We start from the raw sequence: 12,844 nt of genomic DNA on the forward strand, positions 1-12,844 counted from the left end.
TAATCATCCTTTATTGGGTAGTTGTAATTGGGAGGTGGCTGTCCTGAACCTGAACCTATGAAAATGAAAATGACATTGACATTTTTTTTCCATTGTTCTTTTTAAAAAAAATCAGATTTTTTTTTTTTTTTGAAAAAGTGAAATTTAAAATAATAATAATAATAATAATAATAATAATAATAATTTATTTTATATTTCTATATAATTTATTTTATATTTTTATTATTTAAAAAAAATGTGTCATGTCAGTACTGAAACAGTGTACGTTTTAGTCCATTGGCTGAGACTGAGTTTAACTAAACCCCTACATTTATGATCAGGAAATGTTAATATGTTGCTCTCTATTATGAGTAGATAGGCCCCATCATTTTGAGGTAAATGTATTGAAAAGTCTGAAATATCTGTGTGTGTAACTTTAAGGAATGTCACTACCGAGCACTATTTGTGGGAAATACAATTTTAGTACGGTTATGCTAATTTTTGGTATTTCAGTATTTTTAGTAATGTTTTAGTATGTATTTGTGGGTAAAATGTTATGCTGGTATTTCAGTATTTTTAGTAATGTTTTAGTATGTGGGGTAAAATGCTGTAATGTGATATGGTCGCTACCAAAACATGGGATATTTTGTCAAAAATAAAGTATACTGAATTATCAACTAAGATGTTATGATAGTTTTTGGTTCAATGTATATTAAAACTAATGAATTCTTCTTTGAAATCAGTATGATCAACTTTTTGCCTGTTGCAAAGAAAAATTGGATACAAAATGCAACAAATCTTATAAATCACACTTGAAATATTGTTAGAAATGTAACTGTTATTGATTTACCTCTGAAAACTTTTTAATAAAATAGAAAAAATATATATTTACAATGTAGATTTAAGCAACAGGTCAATATAACCCGTCTAATTAAATTATTATTACTGTGTTTCGGTAGTAACACATTTGGGGAGAGGGCAAATATTCCAAAGCTTTCAGAAAAAAACAATATGAGAATTAACTGCACAATTACTAGAAATGTGTACCTTGGATATTACATAATTTGCATACAAAGACATTTTTTTTTTCAACATTTTTTTCCAACTCTGACTTTGTAGATGTATAGACTGAGAGCTGAACCATTTGTAATTATTTGTGCTTTGTTATTTGTATATCTCAAAAAATGTATATTTCTTAATTTTTCCTGTAATGTCCTAAATAATAAACTCTAAAAATCACATGTAGGGGCGTATTTAGTTATGTCACGGGAAGGTGACTGTATTGAAGTTAATTTTACTGATTGGTCCGCGCAGTGGCGCTCTTTGACGTAGCCCTTCTTTCATTGGTTAGAATCACTTGTCAGGTTGAGTCCTGATAGTTGGCTCGACCAATCAGAGGTTTCTCGGCTCTCTGCCCATATGGCTCTTTGTGTTTCCTTCGTAATCACTACAGCTGTACCTCTAGTTTGAGAAAAACTGGTGAGTGCTGCTTAACAGAGTTTTCAGTAAGAAAAAGTATGTATATATTGTGCTTCGAGCGTAACTAGATCGTAAAAGGAAGTTTCAGTAATTGAACAGCTCAATCCGAGTAAAAACTAAAAATTGATAAAATTGAAAATATTGTGCAGCAAATGCTTTAAAGGTCAACCCGCGTGTCACATAGTTGCAGTTAAACAGATATAATATTTTTTTATTAATCTGTAGACTGCTGTCGGGAGCTGAAAGATCCACACATGGCAACTCGTGTGAGACCGGTGAGTATTACACCTGAAACACCTCAAGTTACCTGTTCTGATTCTATCAGATTTGAATTGCGCCCATCCGCAGTATTGTGTATGTAGGATATTAACATTATGACAACACATTAATATTAATGCACTTTTCATTTCTGTTTCCTTACTGTGCATTTATATATCTGCATATATCTCACAATGCACAATGACCATCATACATTCCTTTTACTTTTAATTATTCTGTATTTTATTGTCATTTGTGGATGTTTGTATTTTTCTGCCCCATGTCTACCAATGTTTATCTGTGCTGAAAGCTCTACATGGTTTGTAGACATGGTACATATTATATGTTTTCTGCCAGGCAAGGGACAAATGACAATAAATTCAAATTGTTTTGATATTGTAAATATCTGCAGAGCAGCAAGCGTTGCACTGTCATTGGAGGATCTGGATTTTTGGGCAGGCACCTTGTGGAACGTTTAGTGGACAGAGGATACACAGTAAATGTGTTTGATATCAGACAGGCCTATGAACTTCCAGGAGTGACGTTTCACCAAGGGGACTTGTGTGACAAACAGGTGGGGACTGTTCAGTTTTGATCTGGCAGAATCAGCCTGACACATTTACCCTGTGATCACCTCTCTTCGCTGTTCTCCTGATGTCTTGTTTAGGCCCTGCTGGTGGCTTTGAAAGATGTATCTATAGTGTTTCACTGTGCTTCACCTGCTCCAGGCAGCGATGACCGCGCTCTGTTTCAGAGGGTCAATATTGATGGGACACAGACTGTCATACAGGCTTGTCATGAGGCAGGAGTACAGGTATGTATTACATAGAAGTATCGTGTGTCAGCTGATGGTAAAAATAAATATACACGCTCATTTAAAAATTTAAAGTCAGTGATGTTGTAAAAAAATAAAGAGAATACTGTTATTCTGCATAGATAAATTAAAAGATTAAAAGATAAAACAGCACAGCTGTTTCCAACATTGATAATAACAAAAATGTTTCTTGAGCAGGAAATCAGCATATTAAAATGATTTCTGATGGATCTTGTGACACTGAAGTAATGAAGTAATTAAAGTAAATATGATGAGCATGAGAGGTTTCTTTTAAATTAAAAAAAAATCTAACAAGGGATTTAAAATGACTTTTTGTGGTAATTGAGAGCATTGTTTAATTCAGAATATTCATTTCAATTATGTTGTTGACATTTATGATATTTTTACAGAAATTAATATTGACCAGCAGTGCTAGTGTGGTGTTTGAAGGAACTGACATCAAGAATGGGAGAGAGGATTTGCCTTATGCAAAAAAGCCAATTGATTATTATACAGAGACTAAAATCCAACAGGAAAAGGTGGGTATGAATCATAACAATGGCATTACATGTCCCTGTAACATTACACTTGAACTTCTGCTCTCTTTTGAAATTAATCAAACAAACCAAGTGGTTAATGAGTTGAATTTTGTACTACTACTTTGTACATGTACTAAATCATCCATGTCTCCAAAGCATTGCAATCAACAATCTCTGTTTCTGTCTGTTCAGTTGGTGTTGGAGGCCTGCAGTAAAGAGAAGGGTTTTCTCACTGTCGCTATTCGTCCTCATGGCATCTTTGGCCCTCGGGACCCGCAGTTAGTACCCATCCTAGTAGATACAGCCCGCAGAGGAAAGATGAAGTTCATTATCGGGTGAGCGATATTAGCATTTTACTGAAAGGTCTCTGTACCACCAGGGTTTAAATTGGACCGGGGCCGTCCAGGGCTGAGCCCCGGCACATTCTGTAGACTCACAGGGCTCGACATTAATGCTTTATTAACACCAGACAATTAACCTGATTAAAACCTCAATAACCAAAAATAACGAGAGTAAGTGCTGAAGAGTGGATATAGCTAGGTATAAGGTTGCTCTGCTGAAACGAGGCTCACACAGCTCTCCAGGAGAAATCAAAATGCACAACGCAAAGAAACTCAACATGCTGAGGTAAAAATTCAAAATGGAAAGTTTTTATATTAAAAATACAGTTAGTTAGGCAATATTACACAACATTTTCACCATCATGTCTGTTCAGTAGTTCAATAAGCAAATACAATAATATTAGGTCACTTTTTTTCACAGCGAAAATAATTCCAAAGAAAGACAGCGGATCTCACGGCAACCAGTAGATTCATTGCTGAATGATTCAGTGTTTTGAACAAATATATTGAGTCAAAGAGTCATTAGCCCATGCATAAACATTTGATGAATCAGCCGTTTGAGCAAACCATTTGAATGAACGACTCAGTGACTCACTTGCCGTCACCTTCTGGTGTTTGAATTTTGTTTAAATGTATAATTTTCCCCCATCATTTCTTATTTGTGTATTAAAACAAATATAAAAAAAAAACTCATATCATTATTGAATGTAGTTGTCTTTTTATTTAATTAATAAAAAAAAGTTATTTAATTTAATAACGTATAGATAACAACAATTATATTGTTGTAATTTAATTTATAGATCAAATGTAAGAAGTTGAAATGAAATATTAAGAAGCATTAATGAGGTTGGGGGGAAATGTCCTCTATAAAGGTATTAAAAAAAAAAAAGCCCTTGGATTAAATATAAAAATACTGATGAGAATATTGCTTCAGAATAATGCAAAAAAAAAAAAAAAAAAAAAAAGCTGAAATTATTAAAATAACCCACTTCAAAAGTTTGGGAACCCTTGGTTCTCAAAACTGTGTGTGGTTACCTGAACGATCTATGACTGTGTTTTTGTTTAGTGATAGTTGTTCGTGAGTCCCTTGTTTTTTTTCTGAACAGTTAAACTGAGCACTGTTCTTCAGGAAAATCCTCCAGGTCCTGCAGATTCTTTCATTTTCCAGCATCTTTTGCATACTTGAACCCTTTCCAGCAGTGACTGTATGATTTTGAAATCCATCTTTTCACACTAAGGTCCAAACATTCTCTGATGCTCCAGAAGGAAACCTGATGCATTAAGAGCTGGGGGGTGACAACTTTTTGAATTTGAAGATCAAGGTAAATTGTACCTAAATTGTCTGGAAACATGCAAGTATTTTCTGTTGATTCCGAAGGGCAGTTCTAAGTGGAAAAAATGATATTTCAACAACAAAAGAAAAATATGGACATCTTTATCCTGTTCAAAAGTTTTCACCCCCCAGCTCTTAATGCATCGTGTTTCCTTCTGGAGCATCAGTGAATGTTTGAACCTTTTTTTAACAGCTGTGTTTGAGTCCCTCAGTGGACTACCTGCACTGAGCCTTGTGACGCACTTCCGTTTTGAAATATGACGACTCATATTTTTGTTATTACATATTTCGGTTATGTAAAATTTCAGTGTGCGGTAATCATCTAGTTGACTTAAACGCCTAATAAAAATGAGAGTTCATGGGATGATTTCAAAATCCGGAAATTTTCAGAGACAGGAGAAGACATATTCTGATGATTACTGTGTTTAGAATTTCCCAAACTAATCGGAACGTGGTTTTAATCCAACATAAACCGATCCGAGAAAGCAGTGGCTGGTAATCATACGTGATTGTTTCACCACAGGGTGTCAGTGCTCTACACTAGTGGCCTGATCTGGGCCCGTATTCACAAAATATTTTATCTTAACACTAAGAGTTCTCCTAAATAGCAGTAGAAGTTTTTAGCTGAGAGTTTTCTCTTAAAACCTATTCACAAAGCTGTTTGACAAACTTTTACTAAGGAATAGAGAGAAGTCTTAAGCTAAGAGTAAAGGTGGGGTTGACCTTTTGCTATGGATGATGTCAGCATGCTTACTATGCACACAGTGATCGGCTGATAGGGGAAGCGTCTCTGTCAGTGATTTATTCATAAAATTTTTGTAGTGTGCGATATTATGTTGCCATTTTCAAATAAAGTTTTAAATTAAAAATGTTGCCACATCCAAATAAAGATGTTAAAATACAGGCTAAGTGTCACTAATTAAACAAGTATATGTTCAGTTTAAATGTCAGCCTCTTACATGTATGCTTATCCTAAACAATTAGTGAATATGCATATAAACAGTCTTTTATTTAACTAGAATAATCATGGTTGATAGTAAGACATGCAAACATACAAGAAAACCAAACCAGATGCAAGAAAAGCTGTTACTTCTTGCCCAGCTGGTTAATGAAAACAAGGATATTATCTTGAGAAAAATCTGGAGTCGGGAGAAAGTCCAAAAACCAAAGGTGATACCTTTATAAAAGCTCATAATCGTCAAATTTTTCTAAAATGTTTGCGTTGCAAGGGAGATTGCCAGCAACAGCCATTTTAGGATAGTTTGTGGTTTGGTCTTAGTGACTTAGGACTCTTCTTCACTACTCCCAGCGTTTCACAGAGTTAGAAGCTAGTAAAACGCTTTGTGAAATACTTTTAGAGCAAAAATGTAGGTGTCCTAAATTTAGGACTGACAGGCCCATTATTTTTTACATTTGCTCCTGAATCGGCAAGTTATGAGCTACTTTTAGCCTTTGTTTTGTGAATACGGGCCCTGATGAATAAGATCATAATTAACCTTTTTTTTTTATCTGTATTAAATATGTTAATCACTTCTGTGTCATATTCTGTGTCATCATTTCACTGTGTGTAGCCTAATATCAAAATATGAATATTCAAAGTAGTCGCACTGGCACCGTGTTACTGTTAAAAATGATTTAAATGTTTAACATTGTTAAAAAAAAGGCCTTTACCACACATTCATTCAGCCATTTTAAGCAATGGAATAAGCAGTAGACGCTCGGAATAAGAGCACGAACGCGCACAAATAAATTAGCCATGGTTTTACTACAAATAAAACCAAAAATTGCAATTGAAGTTAAACCATATAACCACAAATTAACTTTTTAGGGTTTTACTACACTTAGTTTAACGATGGTATGCTGTTTGTAGTAAAAGCATTATTGTACAAATAGTAAAAACCCTAAAAAACATGGCACACTTACTATAGTAAAACCATGGTTAGTTTTCGTAAGGGTGTTAATCAGCCAAACTCGTACATTCAACAGGTATGAAATATGATCAGTAAAAGAAAAATACTGTTCATAAGAATGCGGCAGGTTAGTGGGAAAACACATTTTTTTATTATTCAGAATGCACATACAGAAGGGAAATATATTTATAGTAACATTTCAGCCGGTTGAAGATGATTCATGTTAACGCAGAGAATATGATTAATTGTTTTTTTTTTTAAAGAAATGCCAGCCCTAACTGCTAACCGGAAACTTCCAAACTGTAATAAGTAGAATGCGTAAGTAGTCCATTGTCCTCAGTGTGAAAAGATGAATTTCAAAATCATACAGTCACTGCTGGAAAGGGTTCAAATATGCAAAAGATGCTGGAAACTGCAGGACCTGGAGGATTTTTCTGAAGGTCAGTGCTCAGTTCAGCTGCAGAACAAACAAGGGACTCATGTAGATCATCCAGGTAACCAAACACAGTATTAAGAACCAAGGCTTTCCAAACTTTTGAAGGGGGTTATTTTAATAATTTCAGCTATGTTTTTGTCTTATGGAGTATATTTAAACATCTTACTCAGGACAGTAATAAATAAAAAAAATAACATGCATTTTGTATGATCGCTCTTATTTTGTAAAATTATTCACATTTTCACAGATTCTGCAAGGGGTTCCCAAATTTTTGCATGTTGCTGTATATAAAAGTCTGACACCACAGAGCCACTCCCTAAACTAAAAAAATCCCAATTTAACCCCTGTGTACTACCACATTAAGAGAGTGGTGCAGAGAGTCCACTAATCCACTAGGTGGCACACTGTCACCTGGAGTATTATCTTGACTGTCAGCAATTGTTTTGACATGAAATGCCATGTAATAAAAGTAAGCATAGTAGTAAACTTAGAAGTAGCAACAATATAAGCGAAAAAAATATAAAGCAAAAAAAAAAAAAAAGACCAAAGAGCATTGCACCAGTACCCAGCCAAACCATTATTGCTTAGATTTGTTAACCCAGTGATATTGTGAAGACCAAATTGTGTTCAGTCCACAGGTGAACCTACAGTGGGGCCTGGGTGGGCTCAGGTGGGCATGGGCACACCTGCTTTTATAAAATTGTTGTAGTTGTTTTGTTTTTTGATCTTTTGAACCTTTGTGCTGCGTTGTATTGTCTGTTGGCAATTTTACATGCAGTTTCTATATGCTACACTTTGCCCACCTTGTTTTATTGAAGGCCTGTCCAAACACTGGCCTCACCTGTGCTTCAGTCCAGTTGAGATAATTGGTCCACACTGCACACTTATAGCACATTTCTGTACCACTTTCAGAGTGTTTGTGTTCCTAAGGTATTTTACTATGGACATTTCTAAAACAAACACTTATCTCTCTGATATCCCAGTGACTGTGCAGCAGTGGTGCTTACTGTGACAGAAGTGCTCTGTCATACTGTCTTCTGTACTGTGTACAGTGTTTTGGAAAATGTGAATCTTGCAGTGCTCCATATCCGACCACATATTGTAATGGAAATGGAAGTGTTTTGGCCCATATGGGTTTTTCAGTGGTTGATGCTGATACCAACAGAGATAGCGGGTGGCAAGTACAGTTGAATTAAAGCGGTATACACCTATAAGCAGAAGTTACATAATATTTCAGTTCTTTTTAAAATTTAGCTAGAAATATTTGAAAACACACCTCGAATTATCTGTTGACAATAACGTTGGTAAACTGTCTGGCTGACTCAGCGGAGAGCACCGACCACAAAGGGGTGTTATTTGCCAGAAAGCTCAACGTGGCCAAGGGTTCTTAACAACAATAGTCAACGGTTACTTAAAATAGTTTGTTTTTGCATGTATTAAATATGTTTTGACTTTTTTTTTTTGTTGTTGTTGGAGCGGTCTTTTTTTGCTTTAATGGATAGTTTCCCAACCCTGCTACTGATCCTTTGCTCTAGCCACAGTTAAACACACCTGAACCAGCTAGTTAAGACCTTCAGGGTTACTAGAAACTTTCATGCAAGTGTGTTGGAGCTAAATGCTGCAGGAAAGTGGCCGTCCAGGAACAGGATTGGACTCCCGCAGCATTAAAGGTGGCATGCACAAAACCTGAAGATCATGTTCTGCAGCATGATTTGAGAATGATCTAGAAAGCATCTTGTGCTTCAATGTAAGCAAGAAAATTTGACCACCTGTGTGAATTATTATTATTATTATTATTTTTTTATTTATTTTATTTGATCGGTGACCTAGTGCAGAATTTTAAATCTGATTTATTCTTTTTGCACCATTGTTTGTTTTAAATTTTTGTTGTATGTCCTGCTTTAAATTAGATATTGAATCTCAGATGTTGGTTTTGACGTCCGGACCCCACCGTATGTTAATGTGATGGAGGTGATGTGATCTTTAAGTGAATCACGTGCTGTCTAATGCTGATTTGCTTTTTAGAGATGGATCCAATCTTGTGGACTTCACTTATGTGGAGAATGTAGTTCATGGGCATATTTTAGCAGCTGAACACCTTAAGGCTGATTCTCCACTCTGCGGTCAGGTATGGAATGTGTGTGAAAGAGTATGTGAGAAACTGAATGAGCGAGAGATGTTTCTAGATGTGCATTCAAAGATTTAGTCCCGCACGTGTGTGTGTATAATGTGTAAACAACCCACATGAATGATGCATCAAGTTTTGACGGTCCATTTCCAGGGATTAATAACAAAAACACTCTCAAATCTCTTGTAGGGGTTTTCAGTCATTCATTAAATCAGCAATGGTCAATAAAGCTTATTATATGCAGTTTTTATTCAGATTTTTAGCACATCTCGAGATACCTTGAGTGTTGTCGTATAATTATTCAGTCTTGGAAAATGTGAAAATTACCTCTAAAAAATATTAATAATAATAATAATAATAAAAATGTTTTAGTGTGATTAAAAATGTGAAATTAGTTGGGTTAGTGTTGGGTTAGTGTTTTTTCATCTAAGCTAGCCATAACTGTGTCAGCAGCTAAACCCATTAAGTAATGGTTAATTAAACATTACAGAAAAAAAAAGCTGCTGCACAGCCTTGCCAGCAAACATGACATAGGGACACTTCCTCTATTTGAAAATGCTTAAAAAAGACATTGGTCTCCAAGACCCTCACATAATATATTTATTTGTGGCAGACTTGTGGCTAATTTATTTCAGTTGGTACTGGGGAACTTTCATTGAGCCTTTGCTAAAAATGAAGGATCCTGTAACCCTATAAATAAATAATGATTTATTACTTTACAATAAAAAAACAAAAACAAAACAACAACAACTAGAAAATAATAATTTAGTAGTCGTAGTAGTAGTAGTAGTAGTAGTAGTAGTAGTATTTACAAATTATGTTAGTGTTATTATAGTTTTAAGCATAATGATGATGATGATAATATAATAAATAAATAAATAAATGTTTCTTTTACATAGTGTAGTAATAAATCTACTTGGAATTATTATTATTATTATTATTATTATTATTATTATTATTATTATTATTATTATCATCATCATCATCATCATCATATATATAAAGTAAAATAAATAAATAAATACTATTATGGTTAGATAGTAAAATTATTTGTAATGATTAGAAAGTTAAAATCTGCCCCTGAATTAATGCCATTTAATTTTAAATATTGATAAAATTGTAAATGAGTGAATTATTTATAAACAAACAATTTTATTTTATTTTATTTTTTTACATAGTGTAATAATAAAAATCTACTTGGAAATATTACTTATTATTATTATTATTATTATTATTATTATTGATAATAATAATATTTTAAGTTAGTAAATTATTTATAACTGGTAGTAGTATGCAGTATAATAAATAAATAAATAAATAAATAGTCATTTTAAAATGCTATTATAGTTATTAAAAATTATTTGTAATTATTATTACTTATTAGGAGGTAAAATCTGCTTCTGAATTAAGGTCATTTAATTTTAAATATTGATAAAATTGCAAATTAGTAAATTATTCATGAAAGAATGAATGAATGAGTGAATGAATGTCTTTATTAACATTTTACCACATTTTGCCAGCTTTTTGGCAAACATTTATACTGTATTTAATCATATGAAATTCAAGATGAGCATTTAATCTAAGCCTTGAACAAGTGGTATTAGCATTTTTCTACTTTTAAAATACTATTAAAGTATTATAGTCTTCTTAAAATACTCTTATAGTTATTAAAACATATTTGTAATTATTATTATTACTCACTAGGAGTTAAAATCTACCCCAGAATTTAAATTTAAATATAGATAAAATTGTAAACTAGTAAATTATTCATAAATAAATAAATACATGTCTTTTTTAACATTTTACCTCTACTGGAAAACGGCTCTTTTGGTGAACCTTTTTTATACTGTATTTAATCAAATGAAATTCAAGATGAGCATGTAATACTCAATTCAATAATTCAATAAGTGTTGAACAAGTGGAATTAGCATTTTTCTATATGAAAACCAATGAGATTTTTACAACCCATTTAAACCAAGCTGAAGTGAAAGAAACACACCGCATTCAATTTCAGTGTTCTCATATTAACAGGCTTACCACATAACCAACGATGAGCCGGTGCGTTTCTGGGATTTCATGTCACAGATTCTGGTGGGTTTGGGCTACAGTGCTCCACGATACCACCTGCCCTACACACTGGTCTATGGAATAGCCCTACTGCTGTGGCTGATTGCTTTGGTACTGCGGCCACTGATCCGGATCAAACCCACCTTCACCCCTATGAGAGTAGCTCTGGCCGGCACCCACCACTACTACAGTTGCACTCGGGCCAAAAAGGATATGGGTTACCAGCCACCGGTGCCTTTACAAGAGGCGATAGTGCGCACTGTGGAGAGCTACCCACATCTACAGAAGGGAGCGTAACACCACAGCGAAGCTGGAGATTTATTGACATGAATTACTGTTTGCTGAACCGCAATATGATTATTAATTTGATGTATCCATTGGATTACCAGTGTTTACTAGACTATATTAACAATGCACTTAATCATTCCTATTCTTCATGTACCTTTTTACCAGGATGTAACGGCATGTAGTTCAACAGTGATGTTGAATTCAGATAGCACTTGTGGGCACTGGTCCCATTCTGTTTTGGTCCAAAGGAATTGGACAGAACTTTGACATATAAATTTCAAATCAAGTTTCTAAATGTGTCGTGTTTCTTTTTTGGATACTTAAAATGAAATGGAATCCGCTTCCCATTTTACTTACGTAATGCAACATTTTGCACATAATTGTGTCATTTTAGAAATAATTCAATCAAATATAAAAAAAATGTCATTTACTATCAGCCCTTCATGTTTTTGACCTAAATGCTAGTTTGCCCCACAATTAATGTTAACTTGCAATCAATTACTTTTGTTTACAAATAATTTAATTATAAAGAATTAATCATCATGACGTATGATCCATCTTGTAACCGTTAGAGTAATTATAAGATGAATGTACAGTGTCCTACCAACTGATTTTTTTTTTCTCTGCCCAGTTCTACCTCCTCTACAATGTTGAACACCTTCAATCGCATATGAATTACTTCATGCTAGCCATGTATTAGTGATGCTTTTTATCTTGCACAAAAGACATACGACAGCAGTGTTTCCGCAATGATGCATTTTTGCAATTCCACAAGCAGGCGTTGGATGGGAGTTGGGGGTGTTGTTCAGATAGCTGAGATTCTCCACTCACAGATATGAATCGCTATCACTGTGACTCACAGTCGTCAAACCTGTTCCTGTCCTGTAGCAGTAGGTGTAACCCATGGTGAAACCACATCAGGCCTGTTAGCTTTCTCACATGTTCACAGGTGTGTGCGTGTTTGATGGCAGCAGAACACTGGTTGTTGGGTTTAGTGAGTATCCTAGAGACTGTACACACCCCACCTGTTTTAAATAGTGTGGTTTGGATCAGCCTCACAATCTCCATTTAGTGACTCAGCCGTTCACCTCCAATGAACATTGAGTTATTGTTGACAAGTTTATGTAAGCAGTTAGTAGGCAGGCATTACTTTAGAAAGTCTACGGCGTGTGAGTTTTTGGTTCAGCGTAAAAATATCATATCTATCACAACTCAACGCTTTAATGAAAATAAATAGAAAAATGTGTTTTTTTTTTAACAAAAAAAAAAAAA

At 34.2% G+C, this 12,844-nt stretch overlaps 1 protein-coding gene across 2 annotated transcripts; it reads left to right on the top strand.

Annotated features, from left to right (window-relative positions):
- Window positions 1-1,331: 1,331 nt before the first annotated feature.
- On the top strand, window positions 1,332-11,867 carry nsdhl (NAD(P) dependent steroid dehydrogenase-like). 2 transcript variants are annotated; one of them, XM_051127460.1, is made up of 8 exons: window positions 1,332-1,458; window positions 1,684-1,733; window positions 2,129-2,290; window positions 2,384-2,530; window positions 2,941-3,069; window positions 3,262-3,404; window positions 9,115-9,217; window positions 11,249-11,867. In XM_051127460.1, exons 2-8 carry the CDS (start codon window positions 1,713-1,715, stop codon window positions 11,579-11,581), a joined length of 1,038 nt encoding a protein of 345 aa, XP_050983417.1. In that variant the 5' UTR covers window positions 1,332-1,458; window positions 1,684-1,712; the 3' UTR covers window positions 11,582-11,867. The 2 variants fall into 2 exon arrangements, with proteins under 2 accessions (XP_050983417.1, XP_050983418.1); XM_051127461.1 differs by having other exon boundaries at window positions 1,415-1,494.
- The last annotated feature ends 977 nt before the right edge of the window (window positions 11,868-12,844 follow it).

The sequence above is a fragment of the Labeo rohita genome, chromosome 14 (assembly GCF_022985175.1).
Source record: "Labeo rohita strain BAU-BD-2019 chromosome 14, IGBB_LRoh.1.0, whole genome shotgun sequence".
NCBI lineage: Eukaryota > Metazoa > Chordata > Actinopteri > Cypriniformes > Cyprinidae > Labeo > Labeo rohita.

What these genes read in the sequence shown, in the direction of transcription:
- nsdhl (XM_051127460.1), top strand. Translation starts at nt 1,713, where the DNA reads ATGGCAACTCGTGTGAGACCG. An exon ending in TGGCAACTCGTGTGAGACCG is followed by an intron (nt 1,734 to 2,128) that starts GTGAGTATTACA and finishes AAATATCTGCAG; the next exon opens with AGCAGCAAGCGTTGCACTGT. An exon ending in AAGATGAAGTTCATTATCGG is followed by an intron (nt 3,405 to 9,114) that starts GTGAGCGATATT and finishes TTTGCTTTTTAG; the next exon opens with AGATGGATCCAATCTTGTGG.